We start from the raw sequence: 22,777 nt of genomic DNA on the forward strand, positions 1-22,777 counted from the left end.
TATTTATACATCTTAAAAGTAACTATTTATACTTGTTAAAAGTAACTATTTATACACCTTAAAAGTAACTATTTATACTTGTTAAAAGTAACTATTTATACATCTTAAAAGTAACTCTTTATACACCTTAAAAGTAACTGTTTATACACCTTAAAAGTAACTATTTATACTTGTTAAAAGTAACTATTTATACATGTTAAAATTTACTATTTATACATGTTAAAAGTAACTATGTATACATGTTAAAATTAACTATTTGTACATCTTAAAAGTAAGTATTTATACACACTAAAAGTTACTATCTGTACACCTTAAAAGTAACTATTTATACACCTTAAAAGTAACTATTTATACACCTTAAAAGTAACTATTTATACATGTTAAAATTTACTATTTATACATGTTAAAAGTAACTATGTATACATGTTAAAATTAACTATTTGTACACCTTAAAAGTAAGTATTTATACACACTAAAAGTTACTATCTGTACACCTTAAAAGTAATTATTTATACACAGTAAAAGTTAGTATTTGTACACCTTAAAAGTAACTATTTATACACCTTAAAAGTAACTATTTGTACACCTTAAAAGTAACTATTTATACACTTTAAAAGTAACTATTTATACACACTAAAAGTTACTATTTCTACACCTTAAAAGTAACTATTTATACACTTAAAAAGTAACTATTTATACACCTTAAAAGTAACTATTTATACACATTCAAAGTAACTATTTTATACATCTTAAAAGGAACTATTTAAACACTTTAAAAGTAACTATTTGTACACCTTAAAAGTAACTATTTAAACACTTTAAAGTAACTATTTAAACACTTTAAAAGTAACTATTTGTACACCTTAAAAGTAACTATTTAAACACTTTAAAAGGAACAATTTGTACACCTTAAAAGTAACTATTTAAACACTTTAAAAATAACTATTTGTACACCTTAAAAGTAACTATTTAAACACTTTAAAGTAACTATTTAAACACTTTAAAAGTAACTATTTGTACACCTTAAAAGTAACTATTTAAACACTTTAAAGTAACTATTTAAACACTTTAAAAGTAACTATTTGTACACCTTAAAAGTAACTATTTAAACACTTTAAAGTAACTATTTAAACACTTTAAAAGTAACTATTTGTACACCTTAAAAGTAACTATTTAAACACTTTAAAAGGAACTATTTGTACACCTTAAAAGTAACTATTTAAACACTTTAAAAGTAACTATTTGTACACCTTAAAAGTAACTATTTAAACACTTTAAAGTAACTATTTAAACACTTTAAAAGTAACTATTTGTACACCTTAAAAGTAACTATTTAAACACTTTAAAGTAACTATTTAAACACTTTAAAAGTAACTATTTGTACACCTTAAAAGTAACTATTTAAACACTTTAAAGTAACTATTCAAACACTTTAAAAGTAACTATTTGTACACCTTAAAAGTAACTATTTAAACACTTTAAAAGGAACTATTTACGTCATAAGTCAAGCAGATTAAGTGTTTTATTCTAACAAAACTGTCTGACAATATCATATTTGGATGCATTGTTGCATGAAATGAAGTTGCATCATGTGTTGTTGTGTAGAAGACATTTGTGTAGAAGTGTTTTATTAATGTTGTGTGTAATAAGTCATATTGTTGTGTGTAGAAGTGTTTTATTCATGTCGTGTGTAATAAGTCATATTGTTGTGTGTAAAAGTGTTTTATTCATGTCGTGTGTAATAAGTAATATTGTTGTGTGTAGAAGTGTTTTATTCATGTCGTGTGTAATAAGTCATATTGTTGTGTGTAGAAGTGTTTTATTCATGTGTGTAGTAAGTAATATTGTTGTGTGTAGAAGTGTTTTATTCATGTGTGTAGTAAGTAATATTGTTGTGTGTAGAAGTGTTTTATTCATGTGTGTAATAAGTAATATTGTTGTGTGTAGAAGTGTTTTATTCATGTCGTGTGTAATAAGTCATATTGTTGTGTGTAGAAGTGTTTTATTCATGTGTGTAGTAAGTAATATTGTTGTGTGTAGAAGTGTTTTATTCATGTGTGTAATAAGTAATATTGTTGTGTGTAGAAGTGTTTTATTCATGTCGTGTGTAATAAGTCATATTGTTGTGTGTAGAAGTGTTTTATTCATGTGTGTAGTAAGTAATATTGTTGTGTGTAGAAGTGTTTTATTCATGTGTGTAGTAAATAATATTGTTGTGTGTAGACGTGTTTTATTCATGTGTGTAGTAAGTAATATTGTTGTGTGTAGAAGTGTTTTATTCATGTGTGTAGTAAGTAATATTGTTGTGTGTAGAAGTGTTTTATTCATGTGTGTAGTAAGTAATATTGTTGTGTCAGAAGGCAAAGAGCAGAAACATTTCTAGAGAATATTGTATGAAGGTTGTGTTTAATAAGTTGGTGGTCCACACAAATGATGTGGTGGTCCAGATGTGTGACACATGTGTTATTGTCCTTGTCTCTCCTTGGACAAATGGACAAAGTTTCTGGCTAAGTAGCATCACAGCTGACATGGGAAAGTTGTCTGAGAAGTGTTGTATCTCCAATAGCTGCAATGACTTTGTGTGTGTGTGTGTGTGTGTGTGTGTGTGTGTGTGTGTGTGTGTGTGTGTGTGTGTGTGTGTGTGTGTGTGTGTGTGTGTGTGTGTGTGTGTGTGTGTGTGTGTGTGTGTGTGTGTGTGTGTGTGTGTGTGTGTGTGTGTGTGTGTGTGTGTGTGTGTGTGTGTGCGTGGAGGAGAAGGACAAACATGACTGGCCTCCATCTTTCCAGTGGTTACCAAACCACTTTATTATGAAGCTGGCTGTGGTGCTGTCTTTCTGACGTCACTTCCTGTGTGGGTGCTGTCTTTCTGACGTCACTTCCTGTGTGGGCGGGGTCTTTCTGGTGTCACTTCCTGTGTGGGGTGCCGTCTTTCTGACGTCACTTCCTGTGTGGGCGGGGTGTTTCTGGCGTCACTTCCTGTGTGGGCGGGGTCTTTCTGGTGTCACTTCCTGTCCGAACTGAGTTTGTAAATGATGAATGAGTCCACACCAAGCTAAGTGCTGGAGATTGAAGAAATACACGTCTGACTGACTGACTTAGTCGTGTAAAAGTTAGTCCCAGGAGAGGAACTTAAATGCTGCTTTAGTGTGGCTGACATGAGGCTTAGACTAAATCATTATTACTTTAAACACTTTAGTGTACACATGACCTTGGACTTGAAGTCAGGGACTTTGGTCAGGTCAGCATGTGAAGGTCAGCATGTGAAGGTCATCAGTAGTAGAAGTGATCATCATCATCAACAACACAAAAAGACAACTTTCACACCACAACATGTCAAATATGACATTTAGTCACTTCACCTCCATCACTAATGAAAATACACACACACACACACACACACACACACACACACACACACACACAAGCAGGAAGAGTTGATGAGAAAGACAGGAGAGAGAGGATGAAGGTGACCTTTGACCTGCTGCAGATGTGGCCTGAGATTACTTTAATACTACACAACAACACACACACACACACGCTCTGCTGACGGACACACTGATCAGGAGCTTGCAGGATGTTGGTCACATGACACACGTCACATGATACACGTCACATGACACACATCACATGACATACATGTCATGTGACGTGTGAGAGTCCTTAATCTCGTTATATGCAAATATAATGACAAAGTCCATTCTATTTTAGTCTACACGTCACATGACGCACATCACATGACACACGTCACATGACACACGTCACATGACACATGTAACATGACACACGTCACATGACACAGGAGGTCACATGACACAGGTCACATGACACAGGTCACATGACACATGTCACATGACACAGGAGGTCACATGACACAGGTCACATGACACAGGAGGTCACATGACGCAGGAGGTCACATGACACAGGAGGTCACATGACACAGGTCACATGACGCATATAACATGACACAGGAGGTCACATGACACAGGAGGTCACATGACACAGGTCACATGACACAGGAGGTCACATGACACAGGAGGTCACATGACACAGGTCACATGACGCATATAACATGACGCAGGAGGTCACATGACACAGGAGGTCACATGACACAGGTCACATGACGCATATAACATGACACAGGAGGTCACATGACGCAGGAGGTCACATGACACAGGTCACATGACGCATATAACATGACACAGGAGGTCACATGACGCAGGAGGTCACATGACACAGGAGGTCACATGACACAGGTCACATGACGCATATAACATGACACAGGAGGTCACATGACACAGGAGGTCACATGACACAGGTCACATGACGCATATAACATGACACAGGAGGTCACATGACACAGGAGGTCACATGACACAGGTCACATGACGCATATAACATGACACAGGAGGTCACATGACACAGGAGGTCACATGACACAGGAGGTCACATGACACATGAAAGTTGTGGACAGTTTTGAGGGTGTGAGTGAATACTTTGCAGGGATTGGCTGAATGTATTGATGACATCATTGATACTGTAAATAATATTTGTTTTAGTCAACTATTGATCTTGGCAGTAATGATATCCTGCACTCCAACTTGTATCAGACTGATTAGTTGTAATGGAAATATCCTCCACTCCAACTTGTATCAGACTGATTAGTTGTAATGGAAATATCCTCCACTCCAACTTGTATCAGACTGAGAGGCTGATTAGTTGTAAAAGTTGTAGACCGTGTCCTCCATCAGTCCAAAGTTCTGGACCTAAGTCCACGGGTGTGTATCCATTTACTCAGCGGGGGTCTGTTCCTCCAGCAGGCTCAGTGGGGGGGATGGGGGGGGGGGGGGGGGGATGGCACCCCCCGCTGTCGTTTACATTTGACTCCATGCGTCTATTACATGAGCATTGTGTTCCTTCGCTCACTTTCACTCCAGGGAACTGACTGATGGACCTCCTTCTTGCACACCTCACTCTAGTCTACACTAATGGACTTGACTGCTGGCTGATACCATGTGCCATACAAGCAGAGTGTGTGATATCATGTGCCATACAAACAGAGTGTTTACTTGGGTGTGTGATATCATGTGTGATACAAACAGAGTGTTTACTTGTGTGTGTGATATCATGTGCAATACAGGCAGAGTGTTTACTTGGGTGTGTGATATCATGTGCAATACAAACAGAGTGTTCACTTGTGTGTGATATCATGTGCAATACAAACAGTGTTTACTTGTGTGTGTGATATCATGTGCCATACAAACAGAGTGTTTACTTGTGTGTGATATCATGTGCAATACAAACAGTGTTTACTTGTGTGTGTGATATCATGTGCCATACAAACAGAGTGTTTACTTGTGTGTGATATCATGTGCAATACAAACAGTGTTTACTTGTGTGTGTGATATCATGTGCCATACAAACAGAGTGTTTACTTGTGTGTGATATCATGTGCAATACAAACAGTGTTTACTTGTGTGTGTGATATCATGTGCCATACAAACAGAGTGTTTACTTGTGTGTGATATCATGTGCAATACAAACAGTGTTTACTTGGGTGTGTGATATCATGTGCCATACAAACAGAGTGTTTACTTGTGTGTGATATCATGTGCAATACAAACAGTGTTTACTTGTGTGTGTGATATCATGTGCAATACAAACAGAGTGTTTACTTGTGTGTGTGATATCATGTGCCATACAAACAGAGTGTTCACTTGTGTGTGATATCATGTGCAATACAAACAGTGTTTACTTGTGTGTGTGATATCATGTGCAATACAAACAGAGTGTTTACTTGTGTGTGTGATATCATGTGCAATACAAACAGAGTGTTTACTTGTGTGTGATATCATGTGCTATACAGGCAGAGTGTTTACTTGTGTGTGATATCATGTGTGATACAAACAGAGTGTTTACTTATGTGTGATATCAGGTGCGATACAGGCAGTGTTTACTTGTGTGTGTGATATCATGTGCAATACAAACAGAGTGTTTACTTGTGTGTGATATCATGTGCAATACAAACAGAGTGTTTACTTGTGTGTGATATCATGTGCAATACAGGCAGAGTGTTTACTTGTGTGTGTGATATCATGTGCAATACAAACAGAGTGTTTACTTGGGTGTGTGATATTATGTGCGATACAAACAGAGTGTTTACTTGTGTGTGTGATATCATGTGCAATACAGGCAGAGTGTTTACTTGGGTGTGTGATATCATGTGCTATACAAACAGAGTGTTTACTTGTGTAAGTAATATCATGTGCGATACAGGCAGAGTGTTTACTTGTGTGTGATATCATGTGCAATACAAGTAGAGTGATGACAGTTAACATCTAAATGTCACACCATTTCTTCTATTTTACTAAAGTCATTTCCAAAAGGTAAATATGCTAGGCTATAGGCTACTATGAGCCAGCAGCTACGCAGCAGCTAAGCGCAGAAGCTTGTTATATATTGTTATAAATGTAACATAATAAAATATACAATGTTTATATTGTTATAAATGTAACATAATAAAATATACAATGTTTATATTGTTATAAAGGTAACAAAATAAAATATACAATGTTTATATTGTTATAAATGTAACATAATAAAATATACAATGTTTATATTGTTATAAATGTAATATAATACAATATACAATGTTTATATTGTTATAAATGTAACATAATAAAAATATACAATGTTTATATTGTTATAAATGTAACATAATAAAAATATACAATGTTTATATTGTTATAAATGTAACATAATAAAAACATACAATGTTTATATTGTTATAAATGTAACATAATACAATATACAATGTTTATATTGTTATAAATGTAACATAATAAAAATATACAATGTTTATATTGTTATAAATGTAACATAATAAAATATACAATGTTTATATTGTTATAAATGTAACATAATAAAAAATATACAATGTTTATATTGTTATAAATGTAACATAATAAAATATACAATGTTTATATTGTTATAAATGTAACATAATACAAATATACAATGTTTATATTGTTATAAATGTAACATAATAAAAATATACAATGTTTATATTGTTATAAATGCAACATAATAAAATATACAATGTTTATATTGTTATAAATGTAACATAGTAAAATATACAATGTTTATATTGTTATAAATGTAACATAATACAAATATACAATGTTTATATTGTTATAAATGTAACATAGTAAAATATACAATGTTTATATTGGTTATAAATGTAACATAATACAAATATACAATGTTTATATTGTTATAAATGTAACATAATAAAAATATACAATGTTTATATTGTTATAAATGTAACATAATAAAAACATACAATGTTTATATTGTTATAAATGTAACATAATAAAATATACAATGTTTATATTGTTATAAATGTAACATAATAAAAACATACAATGTTTATATTTTTATAAATGTAACATAATAAAATATACAATATTTATATTGTTATAAATGTAACATAATAAAATATACAATGTTTATATTGTTATAAATGTAACATAGTAAAATATACAATGTTTATATTGTTATAAATGTAACATAATAAAAACATACAATGTTTATATTGTTATAAATGTAGTACAGGATGTTTGTTTAGCACAGATGAATACAAAGTAGATCAACCTTTGACCCCTGTGAGGTCACACCAACCAGCATAGATGTTGTAATGCAGACTGATGGCACTAACTGCACATAAAATGTCCCCCTGGGAACAAGAACTGTGTCTCACAGGAGGACCCCCATTTGTCATGGGTGTCACTGAACATGTTAGCAAGTGACACACATTTACCTGTTTTTTACAACTAGTCATGAATCATAACAATAGTTGAGTCTTATAACTAGTCATTAATCATAACAATAGTTGAGTATTACAACTAGTCATGAATCATAACAATAGTTGAGTCTTACAACTAGTCATGAATCATAACAATAGTTGAGTATTACAACTAGTCATGAATCATAACAATAGTTGAGTCTTACAACTAGTCATGAATCATAACAATAGTTGAGTATTACAACTAGTCATGAATCATAACAATAGTTGAGTATTACAACTAGTCATGAATCCTAACAATAGTTGAGTATTACAACTAGTCATGAATCCTAACAATAGTTGATTCTTATAACTAGTCATGAATCATAACAATAGTTGAGTCTTATAACTAGTCATGAATAATAACAATAGTTGAGTATTACAACTAGTCATGAATCCTAACAATAGTTTATTCTTACAACTAGTCATGAATCATAACAATAGTTGATTCTTACAACTAGTCATGAATCATAACAATAGTTGATTCTTACAACTAGTCATGAATCATAACAATAGTTCAGTATTACAACTAGTCATGAATCCTAACAATAGTTTATTCTTATAACTAGTCATGAATCATAACAATAGTTGAGTCTTACAACTAGTCATGAATCATAACAATAGTTGAGTCTTACAACTAGTCATGAATCATAACAATAGTTGAGTATTACAACTAGTCATGAATCATAACAATAGTTGAGTATTACAACTAGTCATGAATCATAACAATAGTTGAGTCTTACAACTAGTCATGAATCCTAACAATAGTTGAGTATTACAACTAGTCATGAATCCTAACAATAGTTGATTCTTATAACTAGTCATGAATCATAACAATAGTTGAGTCTTATAACTAGTCATGAATCATAACAATAGTTGAGTATTACAACTAGTCATGAATCATAACAATAGTTTATTCTTATAACTAGTCATGAATCATAACAATAGTTGAGTCTTACAACTAGTCATGAATCATAACAATAGTTGATTCTTACAACTAGTCATGAATTATAACAATAGTTGATTCTTACAACTAGTCATGAATCATAACAATAGTTGAGTATTACAACTAGTCATGAATCCTAACAATAGTTTATTCTTATAACTAGTCATGAATCATAACAATAGTTGAGTCTTACAACTAGTCAAGAATCATAACAATAGTTGATTCTTACAACTAGTCATGAATCATAACAATAGTTGAGTATTCCAACTAGTCATGAATCATAACAATAGTTGAGTCTTATAACTAGTCATGAATCATAACAATAGTTGAGTCTTACAACTAGTCAAGAATAATAACAATAGTTGATTCTTACAACTAGTTATGAATCATAACAATAGTTGAGTCTTACAACTAGTCATGAATCATAACAATAGTTGATTCTTACAACTAGTCATGAATCATAACAATAGTTGAGTATTACAACTAGTCATGAATCATAACAATAGTTGATTCTTACAACTAGTCATGAATCATAACAATAGTTGAGTCTTATAACTAGTCATGAATCATAACAATAGTTGAGTATTACAACTAGTCATGAATCATAACAATAGTTGAGTCTTATAACTAGTCATGAATCATAACAATAGTTGAGTCTTACAACTAGTCAAGAATCATAACAATAGTTTATTCGTACAACTAGTCAAGAATCATAACAATAGTTGAGTATTACAACTAGTCATGAATCATAACAATAGTTGAGTCTTATAACTAGTCATGAATCATAACAATAGTTGAGTCTTACAACTAGTCATGAATCATAACAATAGTTGATTCTTACAACTAGTCAAGAATCATAACAATAGTCGATTCTTACAACTAGTCATGAATCATAACAATAGTTGAGTCTTACAACTAATCGTGAATTGTGTTCATTTCAGTATTGACACTGGGGGAGTTAAAAAGGTCACATCTAGTCTTAGACTTAGATTGGTCACATCTAGTCTTAGACTTAGATTGGTCACATCTAGTCTTAGACTTAGATTGGTCACATCTAGTCTTAGACTTAGATTGGTCAGGTCTAGTCTTAGACTTAGATTGGTCACATCTAGTCTTAGACTTAGATTGGTCACATCTAGTCTTAGACTTAGATTGGTCACATCTAGTCTTCGACTTAGATTGGTCATGTCTAGTCTTAGACTTAGATTGGTTACATCTAGTCTTAGACTTATATTGGTCAGGTCTAGTCTTAGACTTAGATTGGTCACATCTAGTCTTAGACTTAGATTGGTCAGGTCTAGTCTTAGACTTAGATTGGTCACATCTAGTCTTAGACTTAGATTGGTCACATCTAGTCTTAGACTTAGATTGGTCACATCTAGTCTTAGACTTAGATTGGTCAGGTCTAGTCTTAGACTTAGATTGGTCACATCTAGTCTTAGACTTAGATTGGTCGGGTCTAGTCTTAGACTTAGATTGGTCACATCTAGTCTTAGACTTAGATCGGTCACATCTAGTCTTGATGCTGGTCCCAAAGACCCAAGTATACATTTATCACCCAAGTAGATGAACAAGTGAATGGTACTTAGAGTGATTGCAGTCAGTCTTGTGAGACAACACGTTGATGTATTAAACTTGTGAGTACAGCATTTAAACACTGCCAAGTTTGCTGCTTGCTGACTTGTCCACAATGGAAGGTAGAACTAAGGTCAGACTTGTCCACAATGGAAGGTAGAACTAAGGTCAGACTTGTCCACAATGGAAGGTAGAACTAAGGTCAGACTTGTCCACAATGGAAGGTAGAACTAAGGTCAGACTTGTCCACAATGGAAGGTAGAACTAAGGTCAGACTTGTCCACAATGGAAGGTAGAACTAAGGTCAGACTTGTCCACAATGGAAGGTAGAACTAAGGTCAGACTTGTCCACAATGGAAGGTAGAACTAAGGTCAGACTTGTCCACAATGGAAGGTAGAACTAAGGTCAGACTTGTCCACAATGGAAGGTAGAACTAAGGTCAGACTTGTCCACAATGGAAGGTAGAACTAAGGTCAGACTTGTCCACAATGGAAGGTAGAACTAAGGTCAGACTTGTCCACAATGGAAGGTAGAACTAAGGTCAGACTTGTCCACAATGGAAGGTAGAACTAAGGTCAGACTTGTCCACAATGGAAGGTAGAACTAAGGTCAGACTTGTCCACAATGGAAGGTAGAACTAAGGTCAGACTTGTCCACAATGGAAGGTAGAACTAAGGTCAGACTTGTCCACAATGGAAGGTAGAACTAAGGTCAGACTTGTCCACAATGGAAGGTAGAACTAAGGTCAGACTTGTCCACAATGGAAGGTAGAACTAAGGTCAGACTTGTCCACAATGGAAGGTAGAACTAAGGTCAGACTTGTAGAACTAAGGTCAGACTTGTCCACAATGGAAGGTATCAGGAAGATCATTGGTGTGTTTGTCTTGTCCACAGCAAAAGTAAACCACCATCACAGATTTCTCCAAGCAAGTCTGCTGGAGGAGAGTTCTGTGTGGCCGCCATCTTTGCTTCATCCCGCTCATGGTTCATCAGCAACCCCACCATGAAGAGAGAGAAAGGTAATCTCACACCAGTATCATCAAACACATACTGATACTACCTTTGATATCCACATGACTTACTGTCTAGCTTAGCATTTAGCATATATATACAGTATATTTACTGAATGAATGCAGATATCAGATGATATCGTCTGTTTGTAGACCAGCCAAGGCAAACTGTGGTGGACTCACTGTACATCATCAGTTGCTATGGTAACCTGGTGGAACACGTTCTGGAACCTCGGCCAATCATCACAGCCCAGAAAAAAAGCGACGACACGGCTTTAGAACTTTGCAGTTCTCCAAGGGCCTGCTGGACCCTGGCCAGGTGACCACATGTCTTCTTGTTGTTGTTGTTTCACACTCCTTTATTGTTGTTGTTGTTGTTGTTGTTGTTTCACACGCCTTTATTGTTGTTGTTGTTGTTTCACACTCCTTTATTGTTGTTGTTGTTGTTTCACACTCCTTTATTGTTGTTGTTGTTGTTGTTTCACACGCCTTTATTGTTGTTGTTGTTTCACACTCCTTTATTGTTGTTGTTGTTGTTTCACACTCCTTTATTGTTGTTGTTGTTTCACACTCCTTTATTGTTGTTGTTGTTGTTTCACACTCCTTTATTGTTGTTGTTGTTTCACAATCCTTTATTGTTGTTGTTGTTGTTGTTTCACATTCCTTTATTGTTGTTGTTGTTGTTTCACACTCCTTTATTGTTTTTGTTGTTGTTTCACACTCCTTTATTGTTGTTTTTGTTTCACAATCCTTTATTGTTGTTGTTGTTGTTGTTGTTTCACATTCCTTTATTGTTGTTGTTGTTGTTTCACACTCCTTTATTGTTGTTGTTGTTGTTTCACACTCCTTTATTGTTGTTGTTGTTGTTTCACAATCCTTTATTGTTGTTGTTGTTGTTTCACACTCCTTTATTGTTGTTGTTGTTGTTGTTGTTTCACACTCATTTGTTGTTGTTGTTGTTGTTTCACACTCCTTTATTGTTGTTGTTGTTTCACAATCCTTTATTGTTGTTGTTGTTGTTTCACATTCCTTTATTGTTGTTGTTGTTGTTTCACACTCCTTTATTGTTGTTGTTGTTGTGTCACACTCATTTATTGTTGTTGTTTCACACTCCTTTGTTGTTGTTGTTGTTGTTTCACACTCCTTTATTGTTGTTGTTGTTGTTGTTGTTGTTTCACACTCCTTTATTGTTGTTGTTGTTTCACAATCCTTTATTGTTGTTGTTGTTGTTTCACACTCCTTTATTGTTGTTGTTGTTTCACACTCCTTTGTTGTTGTTGTTGTTTCACACTCCTTTATTGTTGTTGTTTCACACTCCTTTAGTGTTGTTGTTTCACACTCCTTTATTGTTGTTGTTGTTGTTTCACACTCCTTTATTGTTGTTGTTGTTTCACACTCCTTTATTGTTGTTGTTGTTGTTGTTTCACACTCCTTTATTGTTGTTGTTGTTTCACACCCCTTTATTATTGTTGTTGTTTCACACTCCTTTATTGTTGTTGTTGTTGTTTCACACTCCTTTATTGTTGTTGTTGTTTCACAATCCTTTATTGTTGTTGTTGTTGTTTCACACTCCTTTATTGTTGTTGTTGTTTCACACTCCTTTGTTGTTGTTGTTGTTTCACACTCCTTTATTGTTGTTGTTGTTGTTGTTTCACACTCCTTTAGTGTTGTTGTTTCACACTCCTTTATTGTTGTTGTTGTTGTTTCACACTCCTTTATTGTTTTTGTTGTTTCACAGTCCTTTATTGTTGTTGTTGTTGTTGTTGTTTCACACTCCTTTATTATTGTTGTTTTTTCACACTCACTTATTGTTGTTGTTGTTTCACACTCCTTATTGTTGTTGTTGTTTCACACTCCTTTATTATTGTTGTTGTTTCACACTCATTTATTGTTGTTGTTGTTGTTGTTTCACACTCCTTTATTATTGTTGTTGTTTCACACTCACTTATTGTTGTTGTTGTTTCACACTCTTTTATTATTGTTGTTGTTTCACACTCCTTTATTATTGTTGTTGTTTCACACTCCTTTATTGTTGTTGTTGTTTCACACTCCTTTATTATTGTTGTTGTTTCACACTCCTTTATTGTTGTTGTTGTTTCACACTCCTTTATTGTTGTTGTTGTTTCACACTCCTTTATTATTGTTGTTGTTTCACACTCCTTTATTGTTGTTGTTTCACACTCCTTTATTGTTGTTGTTGTTTCACACTACTTTATTATTGTTGTTGTTTCACACTCCTTTATTGTTGTTGTTGTTGTTTCACACTCCTTTATTATTGTTGTTGTTTCACACTCCTTTATTATTGTTGTTGTTTCACACTCCTTTATTGTTGTTGTTGTTTCACACTCCTTTATTGTTGTTGTTGTTTCACACTCCTTTATTGTTGTTGTTTCACACTCCTTTATTATTGTTGTTGTTTCACACTCCTTTATTATTGTTGTTGTTTCACACTCCTTTATTTTTGTTGTTGTTTCACACTCCTTTATTGTTGTTGTTGTTTCACACTCCTTTATTGTTGTTGTTGTTGTTTCACACTCCTTTATTGTTGTTGTTGTTTCACACTCCTTTATTATTGTTGTTGTTTCACACTCCTTTATTGTTGTTGTTGTTGTTTCACGCTCCTTTATTGTTGTTGTTGTTTCACATTCCTTTAGTGTTGTTGTTGTTGTTTCACACTCCTTTATTGTTGTTGTTGTTGTTTCACACTCCTTTATTGTTGTTGTTGTTTCACACTCCTTTATTGTTGTTGTTGTTGTTTCAATTCCCAACAGAACTCCACAATGGAATGAACTGCAGCCGCCCTTCAACACCAACCATCCCTTGGTGTTGGCCTCAGACTTAGTGCGGTCCTGCCAGGAACTTTTTGCTGGTAAGTCCCAACATTACTGGATGCACAGTATCATGGTAGATCCACTCATGTTGGATGTACAGTATCGTGGTAGATGCACAGTATCATGGTAGATCCACAGTATCATGGTAGATCCACTCATGTTGGATGTACAGTATCATGGTAGATGCACATTATCATGGTAGATGCACAGTATAATGTTGGATGTACAGTATCATTGTAGATGCACAGTATCATAGTAGATTCACAGTATCATGGTAGATGTACAGTACGATGGTGGGTGTTTGGTGTATGAATTAATTAATGTTTGGTGTATGAATGAATGAATGTTTGGTGAACGAATGAATGGTTGGTGTATGAATGAATTAATGGTTGCTGTATGAATATGGATGAATGTTTGGTGTATGAGTGAATGAGTGAATGAATGTTTGGTGAATGAATGAATGAATGAATGAATGAATGGTTGGTGTATGAATGAATGAATGTTTGGTGAATGAATGAATGAATGAATGAATGGTTGGTGTATGAATGAATGAATGTTTGGTGAATAAATGAATAAATGAATGGTTGGTGTATGAATGAATGAATGGTTGGTGTATGAATGAATGAATGTTTGGTGAATGAATGAGTGAATGAATGTTTGGTGTATGAATGAATGAATGTTTGGTGAATGAATGAATGAATGGTTGGTGTATGAATGAATGAATTAATTAATGGATGAATGGTTGGTGTATGAATGAATGGTTGGTGTATGAATGAATGAATGTTTGGTGAATGAATGAGTGAATGAATGTTTGGTGTATGAATGAATGAATGGTTGCTGTATGAATATGGATGAATGTTTGGTGTATGAGTGAATGAATGTTTGGTGTATGAATGAATGAATGGTTGCTGTATGAATATGGATGAATGTTTGGTGTATGAGTGCATGAGTGAATGAATGTTTGGTGAATGAATGAATGAATGGTTGCTGTATGAATATGGATGAATGTTTGGTGGATGAATGAATGAGTGAATGAATGTTTGGTGTATGAATGGATGAATGGTTGGTGTATGAATATGGATGAATGGTTGGTGTATGAATGAATGCATGAATCATTATTATTATTAATATTATTATTATTCATATTAGTATTATTATTGTTATTGTTATTATCATTATTATTGTGGTTATTCCATCCATCCATTTTCTACTGCTTGTCACTCTCGGGGTGGCGGGGGTGCTGGAGCCTATCCCAGCTGCACTCAGGTGGAAGGCGGCGTACACCCTGGACAAGTCACCACCTCATCACAGGGCCAACACAGATGTACAACAATCACACACTAGGGACCATTTAGTGTTGACAATCAACCTATCAGGTGCATGTCTTTGGAGGTGGGAGGGGCCTATCCCCAGGTGCATGTCTTTGGAGGTGGGCGGGGCCTATCCCCAGGTGCATGTGTTTGGAGGTGGGAGGGGCCTATCCCCAGGTGCATGTCTTTGGAGGTGGGCGGGACCTATCCCCAGGTGCATGTGTTTGGAGGTGGGCGGGGCCTATCCCCAGGTGCATGTCTTTGGAGGTGGGAGGGGCCTATCCCCAGGTGCATGTCTTTGGAGGTGGGCGGGGCCTATCCCCAGGTGCATGTGTTTGGAGGTGGGCGGGGCCTATCCCCAGGTGCATGTCTTTGGAGGTGGGCGGGACCTATCCCCAGGTGCATGTGTTTGGAGGTGGGCGGGGCCTATCCCCAGGTGCATGTCTTTGGAGGTGGGAGGGGCCTATCCCCAGGTGCATGTCTTTGGAGGTGGGCGGGACCTATCCCCAGGTGCATGTGTTTGGAGGTGGGCGGGGCCTATCCCCAGGTGCATGTCTTTGGAGGTGGGCGGGACCTATCCCCAGGTGCATGTGTTTGGAGGTGTGAGGAAGGCGGAGAAGAACCCACACAGTCACGAGGAGAAAATACAAACTAAGATCCCGGGATCGAACGCCAGGACCTTCGTATTGCGAGGCACATGCACTAACCCCTGCACCACCGTGCTGCCCTTATTGTGATTATTATTGATATTATTATTATTATAATAATTGTAATTACAGTAGTGTGAAAGGTCAGCCTCTAAGATGGAAGTTCACGTTAACACTTGGGATTGACCTTTGACCCCTGTTGTCCAGAAGAATTCCACACTTGCTGCTGAGTTATTTTCATATTTCTTCTCTTTCACTTCATATTTTCATATTTCTTCTCTTTCACTTTATATTTTCATATTTCTTTTCTTTTACTTCATATTTTAATATTTCTTGTCTTCCACTTGAGTAGTGTAAGGTCTGAGCATCGTGTCAGATTAGTGCTAATGTTGTTGAAGTCATGTTCCTCCATCTTGTCTGCCAACTGCAAGTCATTACAATACATCATCAACCTTCTAGAATACATCATCAACCTTCTTTATTCATGTCTGACCAAACATCTCCTTCTTCCTCACATTCATGGTCATACTTCTAGTCCTTAATGTGTGCCTACTTCTAGTCCTTAATGTGTGCCTACTTCTAGTCCTTAATGTGTTCCTACTTCTAGTCCTTAATGTGTGCCTACTTCTAGTCCTTAATGTGTTCCTACTTCTAGTCCTTAATGTGTGCCTACTTCTAGTCCTTAATGTGTGCCTACTTCTAGTCCTTAATGTGTTCCTACTTCTAGTCCTTAATGTGTTCCTACTTCTAGTCCTTAATGTGTTCCTACTTCTAGTCCTTAATGTGTGCCTACTTCTAGTCCTTAATGTGTGCCTACTTCTAGTCCTTAATGTGTTCCTACTTCTAGTCCTTAATATGTGCCTACTTCTAGTCCTTAATGTGTTCCTACTTCTAGTCCTTAATGTGTGCCTACTTCTAGTCCTTAATGTGTGCCTACTTCTAGTCCTTAATGTGTTCCTACTTCTAGTCCTTAATATGTGCCTACTTCTAGTCCTTAATGTGTGCCTACTTCTAGTCCTTAATGTGTTCCTACTTCTAGTCCTTAATGTGTGCCTCACATTCATGATGGTGATGTTGCCAACTGGGACACTTCAGCTGCTCTCCTGCTCCTCTGCAAGCACGGCTCTTCTGCCAGCACCCTCCTCTCGCCTCCTCCTTTGTGTCCTGAGGGCTTGGCAGCCATTGAAGACGTGATGGAGGAGGAGGAGGAGGAGGAGGATGGATAGAAGAAGAAAAAGATGGAGGAGGAGAGGAAGAATGATGAGGAGCAGGAGACAACAATGAAGCCACGTACTGTACACCTTTTTGTGTACCACTACACTACACCACTACACTACACTACACTACACCACTACACTACACTACACTACACCACTACACTACACTATACTACACCACTACACTACACCACTACACTACACTATACTATACTACACTACACTACACCACTACACTACACTATACTACACCACTACACTACACTACACCACTACACTACACCACTACACTACATTACACTGCACTACACCACTACGCTACACTACACTACACTACACTACACCACTACACTACACTACAACACTACACTATACTATACTACACCACTACACTATACTACACCACTACACTACACCACACTACACCACTACACTACACCACTACACTACACCACTACACTATACTATACTACACCACTACACTACACTACACTACACCACTAAACTACACTACACTATACTACACCATACTACACTACACTACACTACACTACACCACTACATTACACTACACTACACCACTACACTACACTACATTATACTACACCACTACACTACACTACACCACTACACTATACTACACCACTACACTATACTACACCACTACACTACACTACAATATACTACACCACTACACTACACTACACCACTACACTACACTACACCACTACACTATACTACACTACACTACACTACACTACACCACTACACTACACTATACTATACTACACCACTACACTACACTACACCACTACACTATACTACACTACACTATACTACACCACTACACTACACTACACCACCACACTACACTACACTACACTATACTACACTACACTACACTACACCACTACATTACACTACACTACACTACACCACTACATTACACTACACTACACCACTACACTACACCACTACACTACACTATACTACACCACTACACTACACTACACTACACTACACTACACCACTACACTACACTACACCACTACACTACACTATACTATACTACACCACTACACTACACTACACTATACTTCACCACTACACTACACTACACCACTACACTAAACTACACCACTACACTACACCACTACACTACACCACTACACTACACTACACTACACTATACTACACCACTACACTACACTACACTACACCACTACATTACACTACACTACACTACACCACTACACTACACTACACCACTACACTATACTACACCACTACACTACACTACACCACTACACTATACTACACCACTACACTACACTACACTATACTACACCACTACACTACACTACACTACACCACTACACTATACTACACTACACTACACTACACTACACCACTACACTACACCACTACACTACACTATACTATACTACACCACTACACTACACTACACTACACTACACCACTACACTACACTATACTACACCACTACACTACACTACACCACTACACTACACCACTACACTACACTACACTATACTACACCACTACACTACACTACACCACTACATTACACTACACTACACTACACCACTACATTACACTACACTACACCACTACACTACACCACTACACTACACTACACTACACTACACTATACTACACTACACTACACTACACCACTACACTACACTACACCACTACACTACACCACTACACTACACTACACCTCTACACTACACTACACCACTACACTACACTATACTATACTACACCACTACACTATACTATACTACACCACTACACTACACCACTACACTACACTACACTACACTATACTACACCACTACACTACACTACACTACACCACTACACTACACTGCACTACACTACACCACTACACTATACTATACTACACTACACTACACTATACTACACCACTACACTACACTACACCACTACACTACACTACACCACTACACTACACCACTACACTACACCACTACACTACACTATACTATACTACACCACTACACTACACTACACTACACCACTACACTACACTATACTACACCACTACACTACACTATACTACACCACTACACTACACTACACTATACTATACTACACCACTACACTACACTATACTACACCACTACACTACACTATACTACACCACTACACTACACTATACTACACCACTACACTACACTACACTACACTATACTACACCACTACACTACACTACACTATACTACACCACTACACTACACTACACTATACTATACTACACCACTACACTACACTATACTACACCACTACACTACACCACTACACTACACTATACTACACCACTACACTACACTATACTACACTACACCACTACATTACACTACACTACACTACACCACTACACTACACTACACTATACTACACCACTACACTACACTACACCACTACACTACACTACACCACTACACTACACCACTACACTACACTACACCACTACACTACACCACTACACTACACTACACTACACTATACTATACTACACCACTACACTACACTATACTACACTACACCACTACACTATACTACACCACTACACTACACTACACCACTACACTACACCACTACACTACACTATACTATACTACACCACTACACTACACTACACTATACTTCACCACTACACTACACTACACCACTACACTAAACTACACCACTACACTACACCACTACACTACACCACTACACTACACTACACTATACTATACTACACCACTACACTACACTACACCACTACACTACACTACACTACACCACTACACTACACTATACTACACCACTACACTACACTATACTATACTACACCACTACACTACACTATACTACACCACTAAACTACACCACTACACTACACTATACTACACCACTACACTACACTATACTACACCACTACACTACACTACACCACTACACTACACTATACTACACCACTACACTACACGATGCTACACCACTACACTACACCACTACATTACACTACACTACACCACTACACTACACTACACCACTACACTACACTATACTACACCACTACACTACACTACACTATACTACACCACTACACTACACTACACTACACTACACTACACCACTACACTACACTATACTATACTACACCACTACACTACACTACACCACTACACTACACTACACTACACTACACTATACTACAACACTACACTACACTACACTACACCACTACACTACACTATACTACACCACTACACTACACTACACCACTACACTACACCACTACAGTACACTACACTACACCACTACACTACACTACACTACACTACACTACACCACTACACTACACTACACTACACTACACTACACCACTACACTACACTACACTACACTACACTACACTACACACCTCCAGACAAGACAAGTGTGTGTGTGTGTGTGTGTGTGTGTGTGTGTGTGTGTGTGTGTGTGTGTGTGTGTGTGTGTGTGTGTGTGTGTGTGTGTGTGTGTGTGTGTGTGTGTGTGTGTGTGTGTGTGTGTGTGTGTGCGCAGCAGGAAGAGGAGGCAGTGAAGTGTTGGGATGAGCGTGTAGATTTCCCAGGCTCCTTGAAAGCAGCAGTGGTGTCAGGTGACGTGTGTAATATGACAGAGTGATTAAAAATGCATCATGGAGGACACCAGCACGCAGAGTCTCTCAGTCTGCAGGATGACAAGATAAACACCAGCAGTGCACTATCTTCATCTCTAGTGGTAGTACTCACACCACTAAGTACTATCACTCTGCTCTAGTAGTACTCACACCACCAAGTACTATTACTCTGCTCTAGTAGTACTCACACCACTAAGTACTATCACTCTGCTCTAGTAGTACTCACACCACTAAGTACTATCACTCTGCTCTAGTAGTACTCACACCACTAAGTACTATTACTCTTCTCTAGTAGTACTCACACCACTAAGTACTATTACTCTGCTCTAGTAGTACTCACACCACTAAGTACTATTACTCTGCTCTAGTAGTACTCACACCACCAAGTACTATTACTCTGCTCTAGTAGTACTCACACCACTAAGTACGATCACTCTGCTCTAGTAGTACTCACACCACTAAGTACTATTACTCTGCTCTAGTAGTACTCACACCACCAAGTACTATTACTCTGCTCTAGTAGTACTCACACCACTAAGTACTATTACTCTGCTCTAGTAGTACTCACACCACCAAGTACTATTACTCTGCTCTAGTAGTACTCACACCACTAAGTACTATTACTCTGCTCTAGTAGTACTCACACCACTAAGTACTATTACTCTGCTCTAGTAGTACTCACACCACCAAGTACTATTACTCTGCTCTAGTAGTACTCACACCACCAAGTACTATCACTCTGCTCTAGTAGTACTCACACCACTAAGTACTATTACTCTGCTCTAGTAGTACTCACACCACTAAGTACTATTACTCTGCTCTAGTAGTACTCACACCACTAAGTACTATTACTCTGCTCTAGTAGTACTCACACCACTAAGTACTATTACTCTGCTCTAGTAGTACTCACACCACCAAGTACTATTACTCTGCTCTAGTAGTACTCACACCACTAAGTACTATTACTCTGCTCTAGTAGTACTCACACCACTAAGTACTATTACTCTGCTCTAGTAGTACTCACACCACCAAGTACTATTACTCTGCTCTAGTAGTACTCACACCACTAAGTACTATTACTCTGCTCTAGTAGTACTCACACCACTAAGTACTATCACTCTGCTCCAGTAGTACTCACACCACTAAGTATTATCACTCTGCTCTAGTAGTACTCACACCACTAAGTACTAATACTCTGCTCTAGTAGTACTCACACCACTAAGTACTATCACTCTGCTCTAGTAGTACTCACACCACTAAGTACTATCACTCTGCTCTAGTAGTACTCACACCACTAAATACTATCACTCTGCTCTAGTAGTACTCACACCACCAAGTACTATCACTCTGCTCTAGTAGTACTCACACCACCAAGTACTATTACTCTGCTCTAGTAGTACTCACACCACCAAGTACTATTACTCTGCTCTAGTAGTACTCACACCACCAAGTACTATTACTCTGCTCTAGTAGTACTCACACCATCAAGTACTATTACTCTGCTCTAGTAGTACTCACACCACCAAGTACTATTACTCTGCTCTAGTAGTACTCACACCACCAAGTACTATTACTCTGCTCTAGTAGTACTCACACCACTAAGTACTATTACTCTGCTCTAGTAGTACTCACACCACTAAGTACTATTACTCTGCTCTAGTAGTACTCACACCACCAAGTACTATTACTCTGCTCTA

General features: G+C 36.9%; 1 protein-coding gene across 1 annotated transcript in view; it reads left to right on the plus strand.

Annotated features, from left to right (window-relative positions):
* Window positions 1-22,777, plus strand: part of bcas3 (BCAS3 microtubule associated cell migration factor) — a 293,366-nt gene that overhangs the window by 106,197 nt on the left and 164,392 nt on the right. Inside the window, exons 17-19 of the mRNA XM_062067335.1 lie at window positions 11,257-11,381; window positions 11,526-11,691; window positions 14,144-14,241. Coding sequence (XP_061923319.1) covers window positions 11,257-11,381; window positions 11,526-11,691; window positions 14,144-14,241 — 389 coding nt within the window. The remainder of the gene's footprint in view (window positions 1-11,256; window positions 11,382-11,525; window positions 11,692-14,143; window positions 14,242-22,777) is intronic.

This window comes from Entelurus aequoreus, linkage group LG13 (genome assembly GCF_033978785.1).
Source record: "Entelurus aequoreus isolate RoL-2023_Sb linkage group LG13, RoL_Eaeq_v1.1, whole genome shotgun sequence".
NCBI classification, from domain to species: domain Eukaryota; kingdom Metazoa; phylum Chordata; class Actinopteri; order Syngnathiformes; family Syngnathidae; genus Entelurus; species Entelurus aequoreus.